This window comes from Capra hircus, chromosome 18 (genome assembly GCF_001704415.2).
Source record: "Capra hircus breed San Clemente chromosome 18, ASM170441v1, whole genome shotgun sequence".
In the NCBI taxonomy this organism is placed as follows: Eukaryota; Metazoa; Chordata; class Mammalia; order Artiodactyla; family Bovidae; genus Capra; species Capra hircus.
This window is the reverse complement of record NC_030825.1, coordinates 1,659,762-1,683,046: the sequence shown is the minus strand read 5'-3', so window position 1 is coordinate 1,683,046 and position 23,285 is coordinate 1,659,762. Positions and strand designations below refer to the sequence as shown.

Below are 23,285 nucleotides of genomic sequence, written 5' to 3'. Positions count from 1 at the left end.
CACACCAAAAGCAAAGGCAACAACTGCCAAAACAAACAAGTGAAATCCAATCAAACTCCAAAGAAAGGAACATCAAGAAAATCAAATGGCAATTTACAGATTGACAGAAGACATTTCCAAATCATATATTTGATAAGGGCTTAATATCCAAAAATATATGAGACATACAACTCAAGGGCAAAAAACCCCAAATAATTCAAATTTTTAATGGAGTGTAAGGAAAGTAAGAGTCTCAATAAATCTGAATATTAGACTGTAGATGAGAGACACAGCAAGGTTTTCCTTGTAGAACAGTAAAAGCCTGTGCCTTCCTGGCATTACTTTCTTCATCTCCACTCACTTGTTTGACAATTACAGTTCAATGTGTACATTCTTCAGTCAATAGCAAACACCCCACAGTGAGCTATAATACGTACTAAGAACAGCCCCATTGGGGAAAAAAAATACTAATATTTGCATATTTATTAATGAGGCATATCCAAAGGAAGGTAATTTCCAGAGTTTACCATGCCATTGTTTTGTATATTTCATTTCAAAATTGAGCTACCTAGTAGGGAAAATGAGTTAAGAGACCTCAATAATATATAGATAGAAAATCATTTTAAATGGAAGAATTAATGGATCATAATTTTGGAGTAATTTATTACTACTGTTGTAACTATAGTCCTTTTGGTTCTCTACTGCATCCATTAATAATTTATTACAAATATTAATATCAACACAGGGACTGCTGCTGCTGCTGCTGCTAAGTCGATTCAGTCGTGTCCGACTCTGTGTGACCGCATAGATGGCAGCCCACCAGACTCCCCAGTCCATGGGATTCTCCAGGCAAGAACACTGGAGTGCGTTACCATTTCCTTCTCCAATGCATGAAAGTGAAAATGAAGTCGCTCTGTTGTGTCTGACCCTCAGGGACCTCATGGACTGCAGCCTACCAATCTTCTCCACCAATGGGATTTTCCAGGCAAGAGAGGGTTGCCATTGCCTACTAAAGTTACAGTGAATAGAGAAAGACATAGAATATATTAGGCAAGAAGTGAAAGTATGGGAAGTCAGCAATGGTAGTAAAGTAAAGGGCAGTATGGCCTTGAGAGGAGGAAGGTTCTCAAAGTTTCTTGAAACACAAAGATTGAGCCAGATGTGAGGAACTAGCTTAATTTGTAAACAAGAAACTCTACCAGAATAAATTTAAGTTCATAAAAACATTACGATGCTAAACCCAAAATGTAGACAGAGAATAGGGTAGGGTCGGGTATATAGACATTCAAAATTCTCCATTGCTGAGTGCATCCGGCACTCAAGGACCACCCTCACTGAAGACTTTCTCTATTGCTCAACCTACAGGTACCAGCATGGAGAAAGAGCACTACTCCACAGGCAGTGGAACCCTACTTTTATGGCCTCCTGGCTTTCCTTAAGAAGCACCCCATGCAGCAGATTTCCTCCATCCCATCCCATCAGGCTGACTCCCCACAGTCAACAGGAGTCCTCACCCTGGGATCATTCTGCAAACCCATGGCTCCAGCTCCCAGCTTCCGTGGACACCAGTGGATTTACAACTCTGTCAAAGGTATGAAAGGCTGCAGCATGGCTTGTCTATGTGGTTCTCACTGTGTTCAGACTGTCCCAGATTAGTGAGTTCACTCCCCAACTGCTTCAAATGCCTCCCCCGTCCCAGTGGATGGCCATGGATGCGGGGATCTCTCCCCTGTGCTTCAGCTCCCTCACCCCCTGGTGCAGGCTGGTCCCACTTGCTCTGCTCCTTCTTTCCCCTTCTCCTTTTTCTTTTATCCCTTTGTCCTTCCAAGTTCTGTATGGATCCGGATATTCCTTCTCAGTGCTCAGGGAGTCCCTCCAGTGCTCACCTGGTCTCTGTGAGAACTGCTGCATCTTTAGACGTTCCTGACGCACCGTGGAGAGAGGTGAACCCCACTTCCACCCACCATTCCGGCATCTTGTCCACCCCCATTTGTGCACATATTAGAAACGAGTTTCCCTTTCTATTAAGTAACATTGCCATCACCACACACATTTAACGTTTGCTTTTTGAGCAGAACACAGGTAAGTTCCACTCTCTTCAGTTCAGTGAGTCTTTCAGTCATGTTCCACTCTTTGTGACCCCAGTGACTTCAGTACGCTCGGTTTCCCTGTATATCCCTGACTCCCAAAGCTTTCAATCTCATAATTAGATCATGAAGCTCAAACTTAGATCCTCACCTTATTAATTTTTTATACATGAAAATACGTAACCTTTAAAAATCTCTCCCTATTTGTCCTACCCTCCAGTTTTTGACAATCATTTTTCTACTCTGATTTCTTTTCTTTTTCTTTTTTTGAAACTCCTTATAGTTGAGATCATATGGTATTTCTCTTCCTCTGACTAAATTTACTTAATGTAATGTCCTCCAGTTTCATTCATGTTGCCACAAATGGAAGGATTTCTTTCTAATCTAATGGCTAAATAATATTTACCTATATATGTCACTTCACATTGTTTTAATCCTTTCACCAGTTGAAAGATACTCAGGTTGTGCCTATACCAAGGCTACTGTGAATAATGCTGCAATGAACATGGGAATACAGGTCTCTCTTTGTGACAATGATTTCATTTCCTTTGACTATATATCCAGAAGTGGGATAATGGATCACATAAACATTCTCTTTTAAATTTCTTGAATAACCTCCACAGTGTGTTTCCATGGGAGTTGCACCAGTATACATACCTACCAACAGTGCATAAGCACTCCTTTTTCTCCTCATCCTCAATAACATTTGTCATTTCTTACATTTTTGGTACTAGACATTCAAACAAGTAAGACGTGATATCTCTTGTGCTTTTGATGTGCATTTCCTTTGAATATTAGTGATGCTGAGCATCTTGTCATATACCTTTTGATCATTTTTATGTCTTATTTGTGGGAAAAAGTCTATTCTTTAAAGATGTAGCATACATTATGTTTACTATATTCCAATATATGAAACTCAGTTGCCTAGCTATATATCAACAACAAACTATCAGAAAGTGGAATAAAGGAAACAATTCCATTAAATATTGCATCACAAAAAGTTAAAACACTTAGAAATAAACTTAGGAAGGTGTTGAAAGATTTGATGCAAAACCTTTAAGACATTGGTAAGAGAAATTTTAAAAGAGTTAAAGATACGTAAAGTTAGATTGCCTATTCAACGTGTTTCCTGAGGTAGCATTTGTATTACTAAAAACTTCCCTCTTAGAACTGCTTTTGTTGCATCCTCTAGGTTTTAGATCATCATGTTTTCACTGTTCTTTGTTTCTAGGACTGCTTTGATTTCCCTTATTTCTATAGTAATCTGTTCATTATTTAGAAATGTGTTTTTTAATCAACATGTGTTTGAATTCTTTATAGGTTTTTTTTTCCCCCTATCATTGATATCTAGTATGATAGTACTCTTGCCTGGAAAATCCCTTGGATGGAGGACCCTGGTAGGCTGCAGTCCATGGGGTTGCCAAGAGACAGACACGACTGAATGACTTCACTTTCACTTTTCACTTTCATGCATTGGAGAAGGAAATGGCAACCCACTCCAGTGTTCTTGCCTGGAGAATCCCAGGGACAGAGGAGCCTGGTGGGCTGCTGGCTATGGGGCTGCACATAGTCAGACACGACTGAAGTGACTTAGCAGCAGTAGCAGTAGCAGTATCATAGCGTTGTTGTCAGAGAAAATTCTTGATATAATTTCAATTTCCTTAAATTTACTGATGTTTGATTTGTGACCCAAGATGAGGAGAATGTTCCGTGTGCACTTGAGAAAAGAGTATTCTTCTGCATTTGGATGGAATGTGCTGAAGATATCAATTAGGTCTGTTTACTCTAATATTTCCTTTTGGGCTTATGTTTCTTTATTAATTTTCTGTTTTCTTAATCTGTCCATTGGAATAAGTGCGGTGTTAACATCAGTTCAGTTCAGTCCAGTCGCTCAGTTGTGTCCGACTCTTTGTGACCCCATGAATTGCAGCACGCCAGGCTTCCCTGTACTTCACCATCTCCCAGAGTTCACTCAGATTCACGTCCATCGAGTTCGTGATGCCATCCAGCCATCTCACCCTCGGTTGTCCCCTTCTCCTCCTGCTCCCAATCCCTCCCAGCATCAGTCTTTTCCAATGAGTCAACTCTTTGCATGAGGTGGCCAAAGAACTGGAGATTCAGCTTCAGCATCATTCCTTCCAGAGAAATCCCAGGGTTGATCTCCTTCAGAGTGGACTGGTTGGATCTCCTTGCTGTCCAAGGGACTCTCAAGAGTCTTCTCCAACACCACAGTTCAAAAGCATCAATTCTTTGGCGCTCAGCCTTCTTCATAGTCCAACTCTCACATCCACACATGACCATAGGAAAAACCATAGCCTTAACTAGACGGACCTTATTCGGGAAAGTAATGTCTCTGCTTTTGAATATACTGTCTAGGTTAGTCATAACTTTTCTTCCAAGGAGTAAGTGTCTTTTAATTTCATGGCTGCAATCACCATCTGCCATGATTTTGGAGCCCCCCAAAATAGAGTCTTACACTGTTTCCACTGTTTGCCCATCTATTTCCCATGAAGTGATGGGACTGGTTGCCATGATCTTCGTTTTCTGAATGTTGAGCTTTAAGCCAACTTTTTCGCTCTCCTCTTTCACTTTCATCAAGAGGCTTTTTAGCTCCTCTTCACTTTCTGCCATAAGGGTGGTGTCATCTGCATATCTGAGGTGACTGATATTTCTCCCAGCAATCTTGATTCCAGCTTGTGTTTCTTCCAACCCAGCATTTCTCATGATATACTTTGCATATAAGTTAAATAAGCAGGGTGACAATATATAGCCTTGACGTACTCCTTTTCCTATTTGAAACCAGTCTGTTGTTCCATGTGCAGTTCTAACTGTTGCTTCCTGACCTGCATACAGATTTCTCAAGAGGCAGGTTAGGTGGTCTGGTTTTCCCATCTCTTTTAGAATTTCCCACAGTTTATTGTGATCCACACAGTCAAAGGCTTTGGCATAGTCAATAAAGCAGAAATAGATGTTTTTCTGGAACTCTCTTGCTTTTTCCATGATCCAGCGGGAGTTGGCAATTTGATCTCTTGTTCCTTTCCCTTTTCTAAAGCCAGCTTGAACATCAGGGAGTTCACAGTTCACGTATTGCTGAAGCCTGGCTTGGAGAATTTTGAGCATTACTTTACTAGCATGTGAGATGAGTGCAATTGTACGGTAGTTTGAGCATTCTTTGGCATTGCCTTTCTTTGGAATTGGAATGAAAACTGACCTTTTCCAGTCCTGTGGCCAATGCTGAGTTTTCCAAAATTGCTGGCATATTGAGTGCAGCACTTTCACAGCATCATCTTTCAGGATTTGAAACAGCTCAACTGGAAGTCCATCACCTCCACTAGCTGTGTTTGTAGTGATGCTTTCTAAGGCCCACTTCATTTCATTTTCCAAGATGTCTGGCTCTAGATGAGTAATCATGCCCTACTATTATTGTGTTACAGTCAATTTCTCCTTTTTTGTCAGTTAGTGTTTACCTTATGTATTGAGGTGCTCTTATGTAGGGTACATAAATATTTAACATTGTTATGTCTTTTTCTTGGACTGATCCCATGATCATTTGGCAGTGTCCTTCTTAATCTCTTATAATAGTTTTGATTTTAAGGTCTATTTTTTCTGATATGAGAATTGCCAATCCAGCAATCTTTTTATTTCCATTTGAATGGAATATCTTTTTCCATCCTCTCACTTTCAGTCTGTATGTGTCTGTAGGACTGAAGTGGATCTCTTATAGATAGCATATATATATATATATATGTGTGTGTGTGTGTGTGTGTGTGTGTCTTGTTTATGTATCCATTCAATCAGTCTGTGTCTTTTGGTAAGAATTGAAGAAGATAATAGCAAATAAAACAACTGATAAAGGATTACTTACCAAAATACAAGCATCTCAAACAACTCAATCATCAAAAGCAAAGGCAAGAAATGCAAAAATAAACTAGTGAGACCATATCAAACTCAAAACTTTCAGCATAGCAAAAGAGGCCATCAATAAAATGAAATGACAACCTATGGAATGAAAAAAATATATTTGCAAATCACATATTTGGTAAGGGCTTCATATCCAAGTATACATAAGAAACTCATGCAACTCCTCATTGAAAGAAATCAAACAACCCAAATTATTAAATGAGCAGAGGAAGAGTAAGTGTTTTGAAAAATCTGAAGAGTAGACTGTAGATGAGAGACACTGTAAGTTTTTCCTTCCAGAACAAAGGCCTGTGTCTTCCTGGCATTGCTTTCTTTATCTCCAATCACCTGTTTGGTGATTGCAGTTCACAGTATACATCCTTCATTCAATAGCTATCACCCTACACTGAGCTATATGTGCTCAGAATAGCCTTATTAACTATAGCAAACTAATAATTACATACTTAATCTTGAGGCATCTAAAATCCAAGGTGATTTTCAGAATTTTCCACTCCACTGTTTTCTATATTCTATTTCAAAATTGAAATACTTAGTATGGAAAAATGAGTAAGGAACCTCAATAATACATGGATAGAAAGTCAGTTAAAACTGGGAGCATTACTGGATTATATTTGAGGGGAAAGTATTGTTACTAATATTATTGCAATTTTACTCCCTTTAATTCTCTCCTATACTAGTGGATATTTATTTAAAATAGTAATGCCAATATAGAGGCACATAGGACTCAGTTACAGTAGGTAGAGAAAGACAAAGCTTATGAGGTAGGAAGTGAAAACACAGAAAATTAGCAATGGTATCAAAGCAAGGGGAAGCACTGCCTAGAAAGAAAGTAGAGTTCTCTAAATTTTTGGAGACAACACAAACAAGCCAGATGTGAGCCAACCAGCTTAAACTGTGTATCAGAAACTGCACCAGAAAGAAAATGAATTCATAAAAATATGCTGATGCTAAACGTCAAAATCCAGACAGTAAGAGAATAGGGTAGGATTATGTAGATGCTGAAAATACTCAAGAGAAGTAGACATGGAAGCAAATACACTAATGAGAATCAGAAAAATCAAAGCACAAAAAGGTCTGAAAAATAAATCGTAAAGGGACTTGGTAGTCTGATCAAAAGAATAAGAGAATCAAATTAGAAAACCAAAATATAAAGACTTATGCACGTGATAGACCCAGAGAAAGGTCAGCAGAGAAAATTTCGGCGTTTGTGACCAGTGAACAGAAGCCTTCAGCATCAGGAACAAAAACCCTGGGCACGACTCACAACTGTGCGCTTCTGGGAACAGGCTCAGTTTCAAAGTTTGGGCACAATACCACCTAAAAACGAATGCAGACAAGGATTATAGCTTGCCATGACACGGAATCAAGACCATAGTGTTTGTTAGTTTACTTTTCTCATACAACTGTAACGTTAATGAATCACTAACCAATGATAATTGACACCATCAGTTTCTAGTCAGATCCTGTTTAGTCGTACAATGGATATCTGAACCTGTTATATGATCCCAAATAACAGTTTTAGTAATTGAATTTATTAATGTTTAATTGAAGGGGACTTGCTTTACAATACTGTACTGCTTTCGGCCAAACACCAGGAGGAATCAGCCATAGGTAAACCTAGGTTCCCTGTTCTTGAACCTCCTTGCCACCTTCCTTCCCATCCCACTCCTCGAAGCTGTTACAGAAAAATATGGAAGACTTCACAAATGTGTGCATCATCCTTGGGCGGGGCCATGCTAATCTCCAATTTATTAATATATGTACTACCAAAGCAAACACAGGAATAACAATTTAACAGAAAAAAAATCACATAGTCACCTACAAATAGATGATCAATTACATTAGGAATTAGGGTATTCTGCTATATTTACCGCCTCTTATAAAATCAAATTTTATAAGGTCCAAAGTTCCATGAAGGAATTAAGCATATACTTAGGCATAATACATCTATCAGTTCAGTTCAACCGCTCAGTTGTGTCCAACTCTGCGACCCCATGAATTGCAGCATGCCAGGCCTCCCTGTCCATCACCAACTCCTGGAGTTCACTTAGACTGACATCCATTGAGTCAGTGATGCCATCCAGCCATCTCATCCTCGGTCGTCCCCTTCTCCTCCTGCCCCCAATCCCTCCCAGCATCAGAGTCTTTTCCAATGAGTCAACTCTTCGCATGAGGTGGCCAAAGTACTGGAGTTTCAGCTTTAACATCATTCTTTCCAAAGAAATCCCAGGGCTGACCTCCTACAGAATGGACTGGTTGGATCTCCTTGCAGTCCAAGGGACTCTCAAGAGTCTTCTCCAACACCACATTTTAAAAGCATCAATTCTTCGGCGCTCAGCCTTCTTCACAGTCCAACTCTCACATCCATACATGTCTACTGGAAAAACCATAGCCTTGAGTAGACGGACCTTAGTCAGCAAAGTAATATCTCTGCTTTTGAATATGCTCTCTAGGTTGGTCATGTATAAATGCACAGAAATATGTCTATGTTATACAAGCTATTATTCTCCTTGTCTGTTACAATAAACTGTTTAGTTGATGAAAGATATAGTTTCAATTTTCTCCAACTTATATGTCTTCCTTTATATGTCTTCCTAAAATAAAAGAACCACTTCTTTAATTTTTATCACTTAATTTTAAACAACCATTTTATTCTTAGATACCATGCCCCTTTAAACTAAGAGCAGAGAAAACCTAGCAAATGCTGATATCTTATCGTTATTTATGTCACCATTTTTCTGATAAATTGAAAAAAGAATCATGTTCAGATCTCATTCAGGATGACAAAAATCCCTATTTATGAGTTCTCTTGTCCAAACTTAGTTCTTGCTCACTTCAGTCATTAATTCTGTTTACCCTGATGGATAAACAGGAAAAGGAATATTAAAATCACAATTGCAAGAGTCTATGATTTTATGCTTCTGTTGGCCAAAGGTAGGGCCAGGAATAATTTCTGAAATATTACAATACATCACGGAAGCATGAAGGTCTAGTTCTGCTGTCAAAGAGATGTTTGGAAATGGTTCAGAAACTAAGCCCCATGGGTTGTCAGGATGTACTCCCGACCAGACAGGTAAACTTTGTCCCTAAAAAGTCATAGTCAGGAAAGGGCAGGCCTTGTTTGAGAGACAATGACATTGTCTTGGGTGCTGACCAGGTAATATTCTTGTATTATCATTTGGAAATTTATTCGCTATTTTCATGAAGAAACAAATGTAATGAGAAGATTAAAGATGTATAAAAGTAGAAGAGCTGTCAAGGTGCCTAGAAGAAAGGCTAGCCAGGAGAACCAGGCCCCCACACTGATAATTGTCAGAGACTGTAACAGTGAGTGTTTTATAGACAGAGCAGAACAAGTGGATAAAACCAATGTTCTAGGGTCACTGCTGTTTTGCAGTCAAAGACAAAATATTTTTCTCTTTAATCACAGTCATCACAGCTCCTGCTGTGGTCCTGGTTACACACATGCACACTGAGAGCCCACAGGCATGTGTGATGTGACATCAGGAAGTGAACAGATGACTGTACTGATGCCCAGTCATCTGCATCTGCTAATAATGGGACCTGGGAAAAATTACTTGCCCTATTCAAGTCATCACATCTTCATTAACATAACTTGATGATCATAGTGAGATTAAGACTATCTCACAAGGCTACTGTGAAACACAAATTTTAAGATGTTCTAAAGCTTTTGGAAAAGTATCAAGGACATGCATGTGGTTACTAAGGTGAGGAGCAGATCAGGACAGTATCCTTTTTCTCTTATATTCTCTTTTCAGTCAATAGTATGATCAGTCATCATGTGTTTACTCTTACCCAGCATGATGGAAACACACAGATCAACTGACTTTTTGTCATTTCAGGCTAAATCAAGCATTATCAATTAGAGTGAAAAAACTGCAAACCTAGAAGCCCCTGCAGATTCGCAGCCAACACAAACTGTCTAAAAAATGCAAACACTCCAGAATCAATCAAATGTTCAAACAAATCATAAGCAATAGATCATGGAAAAGACTCTGAGGGGGGGGGGGGGGGGGGGGGGGAGGGGGGGCACGGCTCAAGGAGGGCGAGGGGGGGGGGAAGGGGGGGGGTAGGGGCGAAGGAGTCGACATGATGAGTACGAACGAAGAAGAACTGAACCTTCACCACACGCAAAACAAATCGCAAACGAGAAGCACCCCCACCCAGGTACTATGCACCAACTCCTGCTCAAAGCAACAGGGAAAGAGAAGGCTTCCCTCCACAGGATGGATTTGATAACCTCAGGTGACTAGATCATCTCAGAATGGCTCATGTTTTTATTTAAACAGGGTCCTGCCTGCTGCTGCTGCTGGTCATGTCAAATCTGCTGCTGTGCCAAGGCAACCCATGCCCATCCTGCTGTCCTGATGCGATTAACATCACCTCAGAATCCCTTTCAGATCTTTTTGTCAATGCCACCATGCTGTCCTACAGGATGTACAATCATTCCAGAATAATGTTCAATGAGTTTGTAAGTACTGTGGTGGTGGTGATTTAGTTGCTAAGTCGTGTCTGACTCTTGTGACCCCATGGACTGTAGCCTGCCAGGCTCCCAGATGGAACCTGGAGTAAGTGACTGGGCTATACTGTCCTTTCAACAAGAAGGCTGCATTAGCCAAATTTCAAATTACATACTCTCTAGGTCAAAGAAGCCATCAGCTCATAAGATGTGGATTCTGAATAAAGGATCTGTTTTGTGAAATCTCAAAGATTCTTAAGAAGTGCAATAACATTTTCAATTTCCTTTCATTCATTTTCTTTTGCAAATTTCCAAAATAAATTATTTTGTATTTGTCAGCCAAGAATGCCTTAAAAGAATACAATAGACTCAGTGGAATAAACAACAGAAATTTATTTCCTAACAGTTCTGGGGCCTAGAAGTCCCAGATCAGGGTGCCAGCAAGGTGAGGTTCTGGTAAGAACTCTTTCTTCCCATGCTGGCTTCTCGGTGTGTCCTCACACAGGGTGGTGGGTGGGGAAGAGAGAGAGAATAAAAGACACAGAGACACAGAGAGAACATTCTGGTGTTTTGCTTCATGAAGACACTAAACCTATTGGATCAGTGTTCCATCCAAGAGCTCATTTAACCTTAATGGGCTTCACTGGTGGCTCAGATTGTAAAAAATCTGCCCTCAATGTGAGAGAGAGACCTGCGTTCTATCCCTGGATCTGGAAGATTGCCTGGAGAAGGGACTAGCAGTCCACTCCAGTATTCTTGCCTGAGAACTCCCATGGACAGTGGAGTCTGGTGGGCCACAGTCCATGGGATAACAAAAGGTTGGAACCCTTTTCAAAACACAGTACTTTGGTAGTGAGGGCTCAAAAACATGAATTTGAAGAACACACAAATTTGAAGAACACACATTCAGTCCACAATACTACCTGACACAAAGCACTGGGGAAAAGGAAGCATGTTGATTTTCTGGACCTTCAGTTCTCTCTGGGCTTTCTTCTCCAGGCTCAGAGTAAATAGCCAATAAATGAGAACCGCTCTGCAGTGAACTTGGTGGATGGAACATGTTAAACAAAGCTGAATGCCGGTCAGAAAAAAGAATACTGGTAGCTTTTTTAATGCTACAAATTATTCTTTTAAGATTTGCAGTGAATATCTTTAGAGCTACAGTAGAAGGGGAGTTTACAATTCGAAACAGTTAGTCACTTTGAGGAAGGTATTTGAGAGTTGTATGTTCATTCTTTTAGGTCAATCAAGGAGCACACAGTAGAGCAGACAGCTAAAAAAGCGGTGCTAAAGGTTTCTATTAAATTCACATAGTTCTTCTTACTCAGTGGTTTTTGTTTCATCCTGACTTTTGATTGCCCATTTTTTCCCCCAAATCTTGCAGGTAATCTCTTGAAATGTTCATAACATTCGCTAAAGATTAGTTTTTCTCTATCAATGTGTTAGCTAGATTTTTGTACTCTTATTATTCTCAGTTCATTGCTTAGTATGTCGTGTAACTTTATACCATGTATTTCTGCCGTACCATTTTGTCACCATAAACAACATTGTATTCTGCACCTGGGATGAACACTAAGCTTTTTGGTGTGCAGATTCAGAGATAAGTCAGAGTTATAACTGTAAAACACCTTATAAGGGAATATATTGGCTCTAACCCACAGTAAACAAGAGACTAAATGGTTAAATATAGGTGCATGCATACATTCTAAGTCACTTCAGTTGTGTCCAACTCTTTGCAACCCTACTGACTGTAGCCCAGCAGACTCATCTGTCCATAGAATTGGCCAGGCAAGAATACTGGGGTATGCTGCTGTACTTCTTGTAAGGGATGCTCCTCACCTAGGGTCAAACCTGAGTCTTCTTATATGTCCTGCATTGGCAGGAATGTTCTTTACCATTACTGTCACCTGGTAAGCACCAAGTATTGGTACAAAAGTACTATATTTGAGTCAAGTACTAAAAAATAAAATAATAATAATAATAAAATAGAGAAGGGAAAAGGTTCAACTTAGAAAAGTTAGATGTAAAATCATTTTTACAGAGACAATGTATGGAAAAAATAGGAAAAGAATGACTTTCAAATTTTGTGGTGCCTCCCGTTAAAAAATATTACATGACTGTCAAACATGTTAATGTTCTGGTAATGGGTTCATCTATTTAACACCCAAAAACCTTAACTAATTGCCTAATCACTTTCAGGATCAAAAATATGCCAAGGGCAAACTGTACTATTTCAGTGCCACCAATAGCTGCCATACCAATTTCCTGAAAACTCCTGAAGAAATAAAAGAAGCTGAAAAGATGAATGTGAGTCTTTCACTTGGGTTTTCACCAGATCAAATGAGACAGTGTGTAGTTTACCAGGCTTCAGATTATTAGAGGTTATGGTAAATGTACATGCTGAAAAAGTTGGAGGTCTGTAAGCAATTGAAGAGAAATTATATTATGCAGTTGATGAAGGATGAGCAAAATCAAGGGATGACTAAAGATCTGTAGTAGCAAGATAAATAACAGATCTATAAATTGTCCATGCAGATAACTTTAGTTCAACCAATGCATTAGACACAGGATTGAAGTTATTATACTGTATGAAAACAGGAAATGAATAGGAACTTCCATGCATAAAATATAAGATTGAAAATTCATAAATATGTAAGAAAAAAAACCCGTTTTGCATACTCCCTGTTACTAGTGAGTTCTACGTGGGAGTCCTATACTGCACCACCCGAGCCCCCACATCTGCCTTTCAAGACTCTCCTGATTCTGCTTCTACTTCTCTGACACCTCCTTCATTCATCATTCTCAATGACTCCTCTGTCACCTATTATTCTTTTTTTTAATTAATTTTTATTTTTACTTTATTTTACTTTACAATATTGTATTGGTTTTGCCATACATTGACATGAATCCACCACGGGTGTACATGCGTTCCCAAACATGAACCCCCCTCCCATCTCCCTCCCCATAACATCTCTCTGGGTCATCACCATGCACCAGCCCCAAGCATGCTGTATCCTGCGTCGGACATAGACTGGTGATTCGATTCTTATGATAGTATACATGTTAGAATGTCATTCTCCCAAATCATCCCACCTTCTCCCTCTCCCTCTGAGTCCAAAAGTCCGTTATACACATCTGTGTCTTTTTTGCTGTCTTGTATACAGGGTCGTCATTGCCATCTTCCTAAATTCCATATATATGTGTTAGTATACTGTATTGGTGTTTTTCTTCCTGGCTTACTTCACTCTGTATAATCGGCTCCAGTTTCATCCATCTCATCAGAATTGATTCAAATGTATTCTTTTTAATGGCTGAGTTATACTCCATTGTGTATATGTACCACAGCTTTCTTATCCATTCATCTGCTGATGGACATCTAGGTTGTTTCCATGTCCTGGCTATTATAAACAGTGCTGCGATGAACATTGGGGTACATGTGTCTCTTTCAATTCTGGTTTCCTCGTGTGTATGCCCAGCAGTGGGATTGCTGGGTCATAAGGTAGTTCTATTTGCAATTTTTTAAGGAATCTACCACACTGTTCTCCATAGTGGCTGTACTAGTTTGCATTCCCACCAACAGTGTAGGAGGGTTCCCTTTTCTCCACACCCTCTCCAGCATTTATTGCTTCCAGATTTTTGGATCGCAGCCATTCTGACTGGTGTGAAGTGGTACCTCATTGTGGTTTTGATTTGCATTTCTCTAATAATGAGTGATGTTGAGCATCTTTTCATGTGTTTGTTAGCCATCCGTATGTCTTCTTGGGAGAAATGTCTATTTAGTTCTTTGGCCCACTTTTTGATTGGGTCATTTATTTTTCTGGAATTGAGCTGCAGAAGTTGCTTGTATATTTTTGAGATTAGTTGTTTGTCAGTTGCTTCATTTGCTATTATTTTCTCCCATTCCAAAGGCTGTCTTTTCACCTTGCTTATATTTTCCTTTGTTGTGCAGAAGCTTTTAATTTTAATTAGATCCCATTTGTTTATTTTTGCTTTTATTTCCAGAATTCTGGGAGGTGGATCATAGAGGATCCTGCTGTGATTTATGTCTGAGAGTGTTTTGCCTATATCCTCCTCTAAGAGTTTTATCGTTTCTGGTCTTATGTTTAGATCTTTAATCCATTGTGAGTTTATTTTTGTGTGTGGTGTTAGAAAGTGATCTAGTTTCATTCTTTTACAAGTGGTTGACCAGTTTTCCCAGCTTGTTAAAGAGATTGTCTTTACTCCATTGTATATTCTTGCCTCCTTTGTTGAAGATAAGGTGTCCATATGTGTGTGGACTTATCTGTGGGCTTTCTATTTTGTTCCATTGATCTATATGTCTGTCTTTGTGCCAGTACCGTACTGTCTTGATGACTGTGGCTTTGTAGTAGAGCCTGAAGTCAGGCAAGTTGATTCCTCCAGTTCCATTCTACTTTCTCAAAATTGCTTTGGCTATTTGAGGTTTTTTGTATTTCCATACAAATCTTGAAATTATTTGTTCTAGTTCTGTGAAAAATATGGCTGGTAGCTTGATAGGGATTGCATTGAATTTGTAAATTGCTTTGGGTAGTATACTCATTTTCACTATATTGATTCTTCCGATCCATGAACATGGTATATTTCTCCATCTATTAGTGTCCTCTTTGATTTCTTTCATCAGTGTTTTATAGTTTTCTATGTATAGGTCTTTAGTTTCTTTAGATAGATATATTCCTAAGTATTTTATTCTTTTCGTTGCAATGGTGAATGGAATTGTTTCCTTCATTTCTTTTTCTACTTTCTCATTATTCGTGTATAGGAATGCAAGGGATTTCTGTGTGTTGATTTTATATCCTGCAACTTTACTATATTCATTGATTAGCTCTAGTAATTTTCTGGTGGAGTCTTTAGGGTTTTCTATGTAGAGGATCATGGCATCTGCAAACAGTGAGAGTTTTACTTCTTCTTTTCCAATTTGGATTCCTTTGATTTCTTTTTCTGCTCTGATTGCTGTGGCCGAAACTTCCAGAACTATGTTGAATAGTAGCGGTGAAAGTGGGCACCCTTGTCTTGTTCCTGACTTTAGGGAAATGCTTTCAATTTTTCACCATTGAGGATAATGTTTGCTGTGAGTTTGTCATATATAGCTTTTATTATGTTGAGGTATGTTCCTTCTATTCCTGATTTCTGGAGAGTTTTTATCATAAATCGATGCTGAATTTTGTCAAAGGCCTTCTCTGCATCTATTGAGATAATCATATGGCTTTTATTTTTCAATTTGTTATTGTGGTGAATTACATTGATTGATTTGTGGATATTGAAGAATCCTTGCATCCTTGGGATAAAGCCCACTTGGTCATGATGTATGATCTTTTTAATGTGTTGTTGGATTCTGATTGCTAGAATTTTGTTGAGGATTTTTGCATCTATGTTCATCAGTGATATTGGCCTGTAGTTTTCTTTTTTTGTAGTATCTTTGTCAGGTTTTGGTATTAGGGTGATGGTGGCCTCATAGAATGAGTTTGGAAGTTTACCTTCCTCTGCAATTTTCTGGAAGAGTTTGAGTAGGATAGGTGTTAGCTCTTCTCTAAATTTTTGGTAGAATTCAGCTGTGAAGCCGTCTGGACCTGGGCTTTTGTTTGCTGGAAGATTTCTGATTACAGTTTCAATTTCCGTGCTCGTGATGGGTCTGTTAAGATTTTCTATTTTTTCCTGATTCAGTTTTGGAAAATTGTACTTTTCTAAGAATTTGTCCATTTCTTCCACGTTGTCCATTTTATTGGCGTATAACTGCTGATAGTAGTCTCTTATGATCCTTTGTATGTCTGTGTTGTCTATTGTGATCTCTCCATTTTCATTTCTAATTTTATTGATTTGATTTTTCTCTCTTTGCTTCTTGATGAGTCTGGCTAATGGTTTGTCAATTTTATTTATCCTTTCAAAGAATCAGCTTTTGGCTTTGTTGATTTTTGCTATGGTCTCTTTTGTTTCTTTTGCATTTATTTCTGCCCTAATTTTTAAGATTTCTTTCCTTCTACTAACTCTGGGGTTCTCCAATTCTTCCTTTTCTAGTTGCTTTAGGTGGAGAGTTAGGTTATTTATTTGACTTTTTTCTTGTTTCTTGAGGTATGCCTGTATTGCTATGAACTTTCCTCTTAGCACTGCTTTTATAGTGTCCCACAGGTTTTGGGTTGTTGTGTTTTCATTTTCATTCATTTCTATGCATATTTTGATTTCTTTTTTGATTTCTTGTGTGATTTGTTGGTTATTCAGAAGTGTGTTGTTCAACCTCCATATGTTGGAATTTTTAATAGTTTTTCTTCTGTAATTGAGATCTAATCTTAATGCATTATGGTCAGAAAAGATGCTTGGAATGATTTCGATTTTTTTGAATTTATCAAGTTTAGATTTATGGCCCAGGATGTGATCTATCCTGGAGAATGTTCTATGAGCACTTGAGAAAAAGGTGAAATTCATTGTTTTGGGGTGAAATGTCCTATAGATATCAGTTAGGTCTAACTGGTCTAATGCATCATTTAAAGTTTGTGTTTCTTTGTTGATTTTCTGTTTAGTTGATCTGTCCATAGGTGTGAGTGGGGTATTAAAGTCTCCCACTATTATTGTTATTGTTGATTTCCCCTTTCCTACTTGTTAGCATTTGTCTTACATATTGTGGTGCTCCTATATTGAGTGCATATATATTTATAATTGTTATATCTTCTTCTTGGATTGTTCCTTTGATCATTATGTAGTGGCCTTCTTTGTCTCTTTTCACAGCCTTTGTTTTAAAGTCTATTTTATTGGATATGAGTATTGCCACTCCTGCTTTCTTTTGGTCTCTATTTGCGTGGTATATCTTTTTCCAGCCCTTCACTTTCAATCGGTATGTGTCCCTTGTTTTGAGGTGGGTCTCTTGTAAGCAGCATATAGAGGGGTCTTGTTTTTGTATCCATTCGGCCAGTCTTTGCCTTTTGGTTGGGGCATTCAACCCATTTATGTTTAAGGTAATTATTGATAAGTATGATCCTGTCACCATTTTCTTTATTGTTTTGGGTTCGGGTTTATATACCTATTTTGTGTTTCCTGTCTAGAGAATATCCTTTAGAATTTGTTGGAGAGCTGGTTTGGTGGTGCTGAATTCTCTCAGCTTTTGCTTGTCTGTAAAGCTTTTGATTTCTCCTTCGTATTTGAATGAGATCCTTGCTGGGTACAGTAATCTGGGCTGTAGGTTATTGTCTTTCATCACTTTAAGTATGTCTTGCCATTCCCTCCTGGCCTGAAGAGTTCCTATTGAAAGATCAGCTGTTATCCTTATGGGAATCCCCTTGTGTGTTATTTGCTGTTTTTCCCTTGCTGCTTTTAATATTTGTTCTTTGTGTTTGATCTTTGTTAATTTGATTAATATGTGTCTCGGGGTGTTTTTCCTTGGGTTTATCCTATTTGGAACTCTCTGTGTTTCTTGGACTTGGGTGATTATTTCCTTCCCCACTTTAGGGAAGTTTTCAACTATTACCTCCTCAAGAATTTTCTCATGGTCTTTCTTTTTGTCTTCTTCTTCTGGGACTCCTATAATTCGAATGTTGGAGCGTTTCATATCGTCCTGGAGGTCTCTGAGATTGTCCTCATTTCTTTTAATTCATTTTTCTTTCGTCCTCTCTGATTCATTTATTTCTACCATTCTATCTTCTGTTTCACGAATCCTATCTTCTGCCTCCATTATTCTGCTATTTGTTGCCTCCAGAGTGTTTCTGATCTCATTTATTGCATTATTCATTATATATTGACTCTTTTTTATTTCTTCTAGGTCCTTGTTAAACCTTTCTTGCATCTTCTCAATTCTTGTCTCTGGGCTATTTATCTGTGATTCCATTTTGATTTCAAGATTTTGGATCATTTTCACTATCAATATTCGGAATTCTTTCTCAGGTAGATTCCCTACCTCTTCCTCTTTTGTTTGGTTTGGTGGGCAATTCTCCTGTTCCTTTACCTGCTGAGTATTCCTCTGTCTCTTCATCTTGATTATATTGCTGCGTTTGGGGTGGCCTTTTTATATTCTAGTAATTTTTGGAGTTCTCTTTATTATGGAGCTTCCTCACTGTGGGTGGGGTTGTATCAGTGGCTTGTCTAGGTTTCCTGGTTAGGGAGGCTTGTGTTGGAGTTCTGGTGGGTGGAGCTGGGTTTCTTCTCTCTGGAGTGCAGTGGAATGACCAGTAATGGGTTATGAGACCTCAAAGGTTTTGGAGTAACTTTGAGCTGCCTGTATATTGAAGCTCAGGGGTGTGTTCCTGTGTTGCTGGAGAATTTGCGTGGTATGTCTTGTTCTGGAACTTGTTGGTCCTTGGGTGGAGCTTGGTTTCAGTGTAGGTATGGAGGCATTTGATGAGCTCCTATTGCTTAATGTTCCCTGAATTCAGGAGTTCTCTGATGTTTTCAGGCTTTGGACTTAAGCCCTGCTTCTGGTTTTCAGTTTTATTTTTACAGTAGCCTCTAGACTTCTCCATCTATACAGCACCAATGATAAAACATCTAGGTTAAAGATGAAAATTTTCTCCACATTGAGGGACACTCAGAGAGGTTCACTGTTTTTGAAGACAATGGTCTGCTTTTCTGGTTGCCTGATGTCCTCTGCCAGCCTACAGAAGTTGTTTTGTGGAGTTTGCTCAGCGTTGAAATGTTCTTTTGAGGAATTTGTGAGGGAGAAAGTGGTCTTCCCGTCCTATTCCTCCACCATCTTAGGACCGCCACCTATTATTCTTAATTTGTAAGTCTCCCACATAATGGCTTATAAAACATTGCCTTGCTTCGCATGGCCTCAACAATTGCCTCTGTTCTGTGGACATCAAAGCTTACATATCAAGCCTCAATCATTTATGCAAGCTCAAAATTTTCACCATTATGATCTCTTCTTTCTGATTTCCTGTATTATCCTTCATCTTAACATTATTTAAAATATTTTCACATGCATCCCCCCTTAAAATACTATCTTCTCTCTCTACAACCTTCTTAATGATACCAGCATTCTTTTCCTCTGTTAAGTTCATTAATAAAGAGGATGGTCAAGTAAAGGAAAAAGTCAAAGAGAAAAAAAAAAAGAGGAGAAATTGTTCAATAAGCTTAAATTTAAAGTTTATTGAGAGTTACTACATGGCCATACATTTTACTGAGCACTTTATGTGCATTACTGTATTAAATCTATTCAGTTCTCTGTTTTTACCAGTAAAACAGTTCATGGCTGTAAAGAAATCAAGCATACTAACTAGAGATCTTCAGTCCCCGGGATTTTCGTGCTGAATTCTGCTAGTAGTAGTGAACTAGATGGGAGAACCCTCCATTGTGAATCCCACTGATGCTGTTACTAAAAACAACGCTGTGCCATTTTCTGCCCGGACACATGTCAACAAAACAGACTCTTCTGATATCAGCAGGGGGCTGGTGTTGGGATCAGCTGAGGAGAGAAGCCTGTTTAGGAATGTCATGTCTTCTTCCTTGTCTCTTTGTTGTAATATCATAAAATAATTAAGATCAAAAATCAATACAAAGGACTCATTTGGGTGACAATGATGTGGGCACACGTGGGATCCCTCTTTCCTGGGTCAGGCACTGCCGGCACATACTGACTTGCAGTAAATACTTAGATTTCTTCACGAAAGTACGCAACATAAAAGGACTCACTGAGTGGTGGTAGAATTTCAGGGGAAAAAAGAAAATTCTTCATAAGTTAGAATGCATCAGAAGAATTACTTCCTAAAATAAACTAGATTCTTAATAATTCAGAAAAGTGTGAACCAATAGCTTACATTTTATACTTTTCCAACTTTCACTACTACCCTCTAAAATCTCTGCATACACATAGGAATAACCAAAAGCTTTTTAGGTCAGCTACTCTGAGCAAAGATCACATGTTACCAAAACCACTGAATTATTATTATTTTAATGAGACTGTTTCTTCTGGTTGCTTAGAATGAAGACCTTAGTAAGTGGATACTCATGTTACTGTACTCCTGGCATAGTCCTCTGAATCATCTTGTCATGGACCTGCAGAGTATGAAAGAAGTCTCAGATACTATCCTATCAAATGCCAGAGAGTATGTAAAAAAAGTAGAAACACTTCAAGCGTTCATGGAGAGGCATTTCTGCCAGGTAAGCATCCTGCAGAGGGCTTTCTTGCTTTGTTCGTGAATAAAAGGGGTGACCTCTGTAATGCGTAAGGAGTTTGGAAATACCTCATTTTGTAAGAAAAAGATTCATGACTTCTATATACTAGACTGCTACTACATAAAGCAGGAGCCTAGTCATTCATAGTGATATACTCTACTGTAAAGGAATCAGAATTTCACTGCAATTTTTGACATGTGCAGCCTTCCCTGCATTGCACACAATTCCACCAAAAGCTTGCCTCTTCCTGGGCACTGGTGGTTGAAATATTTTCAAGAGTAAGAGAGCTAGAGAACAGAATTTCCAAGATCAGCATTTTCTTCAAAGTAACCCAGGACGTATGCTATTGAAGTTCCAACTCTCTTCTTTCTCTGTTTTCCTCAAATCAAAGGATGAGAGTGGGAAGGAAGAAAAGAGAAAGTTAAAACTAAACTTGAGTTATGTTTCTACTTTTTAGATTACTAATAGTTTTCTCATAGGCTGGTCCAAAATCCATATCTAGATAGTTTTATATTCATATGTCATCCCCAAATCTTAATTTGATAATTAGAAGGAACAAAGATAAGCAAATCCTAATAAAACACATAAGAAGTCTTATCTTTTGGATGTTCAGATGATTATTCCAGCAATGCAGAAGATGTTGGAGGCTCATATTTACTGGTCAGGACTCCCATCCCTGATGTCCAGCGATGAAGATGTGCGTCATTCTGAATTTTATAACCTGTTCAACTGCCTGCGCAGGGATTCACTTGAAATTGATATTTACACCAAGCTCATGGCATGCCGACGGATCGGCATCACGTGCTAAATCCACATCCATGCCATCCAGGTCTGGAATGGTCATAATGATCTATCCCATAGCAAACTTATTTGAAATTTGCAGCTTTTTAATGCATGTTCTGTGAAATGGATCTCCTCTTAAAAAAATAAACACAGGCTCTGTATAGATGTCAAACTCTAAAAGGGAAATTTGTCAACATTTCTAAAAACTAAAAAAAAAAGAAAAGAAAGAAAATTTACCCTACAATTGAGAGAATGAAGCTCCTATTAATGCATATATATGTAATTTAGAAAGATGGTAACGATAACCCATTATGCGAGACAGCAAAAAAGGCACAGATGTATAGAACAGTCTTTTGGACTCTGTGGGAGAGGGAGAGGGTGGGATGATTTGGGAGAATGGCATTGAAACATGTATAATATCATATAAGAAATGAATCACCAGTCTAGGTTCGATGCAGGATACAGGATGCTTAGGGCTGGTGCACTGGGATGACCCAGAGAGATGGTATGGGGAGGGAGGAGGGAAGGGGGTTCAGGATTGGGAACACATGTACACCATGGCAGATTTATGTTGATGTATGGCAAAACCAATACAATATTGTAAAGTAAAAAAAAAATATAGTAATAATAAATAAAATATGAAAAAAATAAAAAATAAAACCTTGTTTCAAATATAAAAAAATAAAAAATAAAATTAGAAATGAACCATGAGTCCAGATTTGATGCATGATACTGGATGCTTGGGGCTGGTGCACTGAGACTACTCAGAGGGATGGTACAGAGAGGGAGGAGGGAGAGGGGTTCAGGATGGGGAACACATGTATACCTGTGGCAGATTAATGTTGATGTATGGCAAAACCAATACAATATTGTAAAGAATAAATAAATAAATAAACCACAAAAAAATTAGTCACAAATAACAGAAGCTGGCATTGCAAAGAAGATCATTAAGAGATTACTTAAGAATCACAGCCAGTTATTCTGGGTCATGTTATTAGAAGCAACGAATTAGACAGTTGTTCATGGTTCTGCTCACGCTACCAGAAAGGCTGAATTTTCAGGATTCTTTATGAAAGCCAGCCACGAACTGTCAGCCAACTATCATAGTGTTACACGAGAAAATATAAATACTTCGAACTTTGTATAAATAGCATGAGGTTTACTGAAGTGTCTAAGGATTGTTAGGATGCTGTCTTAGTCTTTCTGGGTTGCTATAACAAAATATCACAGGCTTAAAAACAATGGAAATGGATTTCCACAGCGTGGTCATGCAGGATCCTTTCTGGTCACACACTTCTTACTGTATTGTCACACGGGGGAGGGCTCGGGAGCTCCGAGTGTCTCTTATATATAAAAGCACTTATCTCATTGAACTGGCTCATCCTCCTCCAGGGGCTGTCGTCGCCCACTCTCCACTGCATCCTCATCTCCTGCATCACCGGGCAGCCATTCCACACCTTCCATCACTCTGGGTTTCCCAAGTCCCGGTCAGTCAAGTGTCAGCTCCATCTCATATTCAGCCTATTCAGTGTTTCCCTCTCCCCTGCTGAGGCCCAGGGGACCTACCAGGAAGTGCAGATGTGTCCATTTCTGCAAGGTTCCTTCTCTCTCCCTCTCTGGATCCTCATTCCTTAGGCCATGTTGGAACAAGGTGGATGGTAACGAGATGGGAAAGTTCTGACATCACTGACTTACATGGTGCTGTTGTAGCCTTCTCTTGGTTCAGACGGACTGATCTGAAATTCCCCCTGACTGACAAGTGTTTCCCTGTAGGGTATCCTTTTGCTTTTCCAGGAATTCACAAGTTAGGGATCCCCAAATTCATAGTTTCCTTTTTAATCAGGGGAAATGTTCTGGAACCCACAGCTCCCCACCTGCAGTAGTCACCACAGCCTCTCTGTTTCCCTCACTCTGCAAGTACC

The 23,285-nt window shown here is 38.9% G+C and overlaps 1 protein-coding gene across 1 annotated transcript; it reads left to right on the top strand.

Annotated features, from left to right (window-relative positions):
• On the top strand, window positions 1,478-21,581 carry PRP6 (prolactin-related protein-6). The gene is given in 5 exon segments (NM_001285735.1): window positions 1,478-1,570; window positions 10,298-10,479; window positions 12,667-12,774; window positions 20,386-20,565; window positions 21,194-21,581. Coding segments are annotated over 5 exon segments (720 nt in total). The 5' UTR covers window positions 1,478-1,515; the 3' UTR covers window positions 21,389-21,581.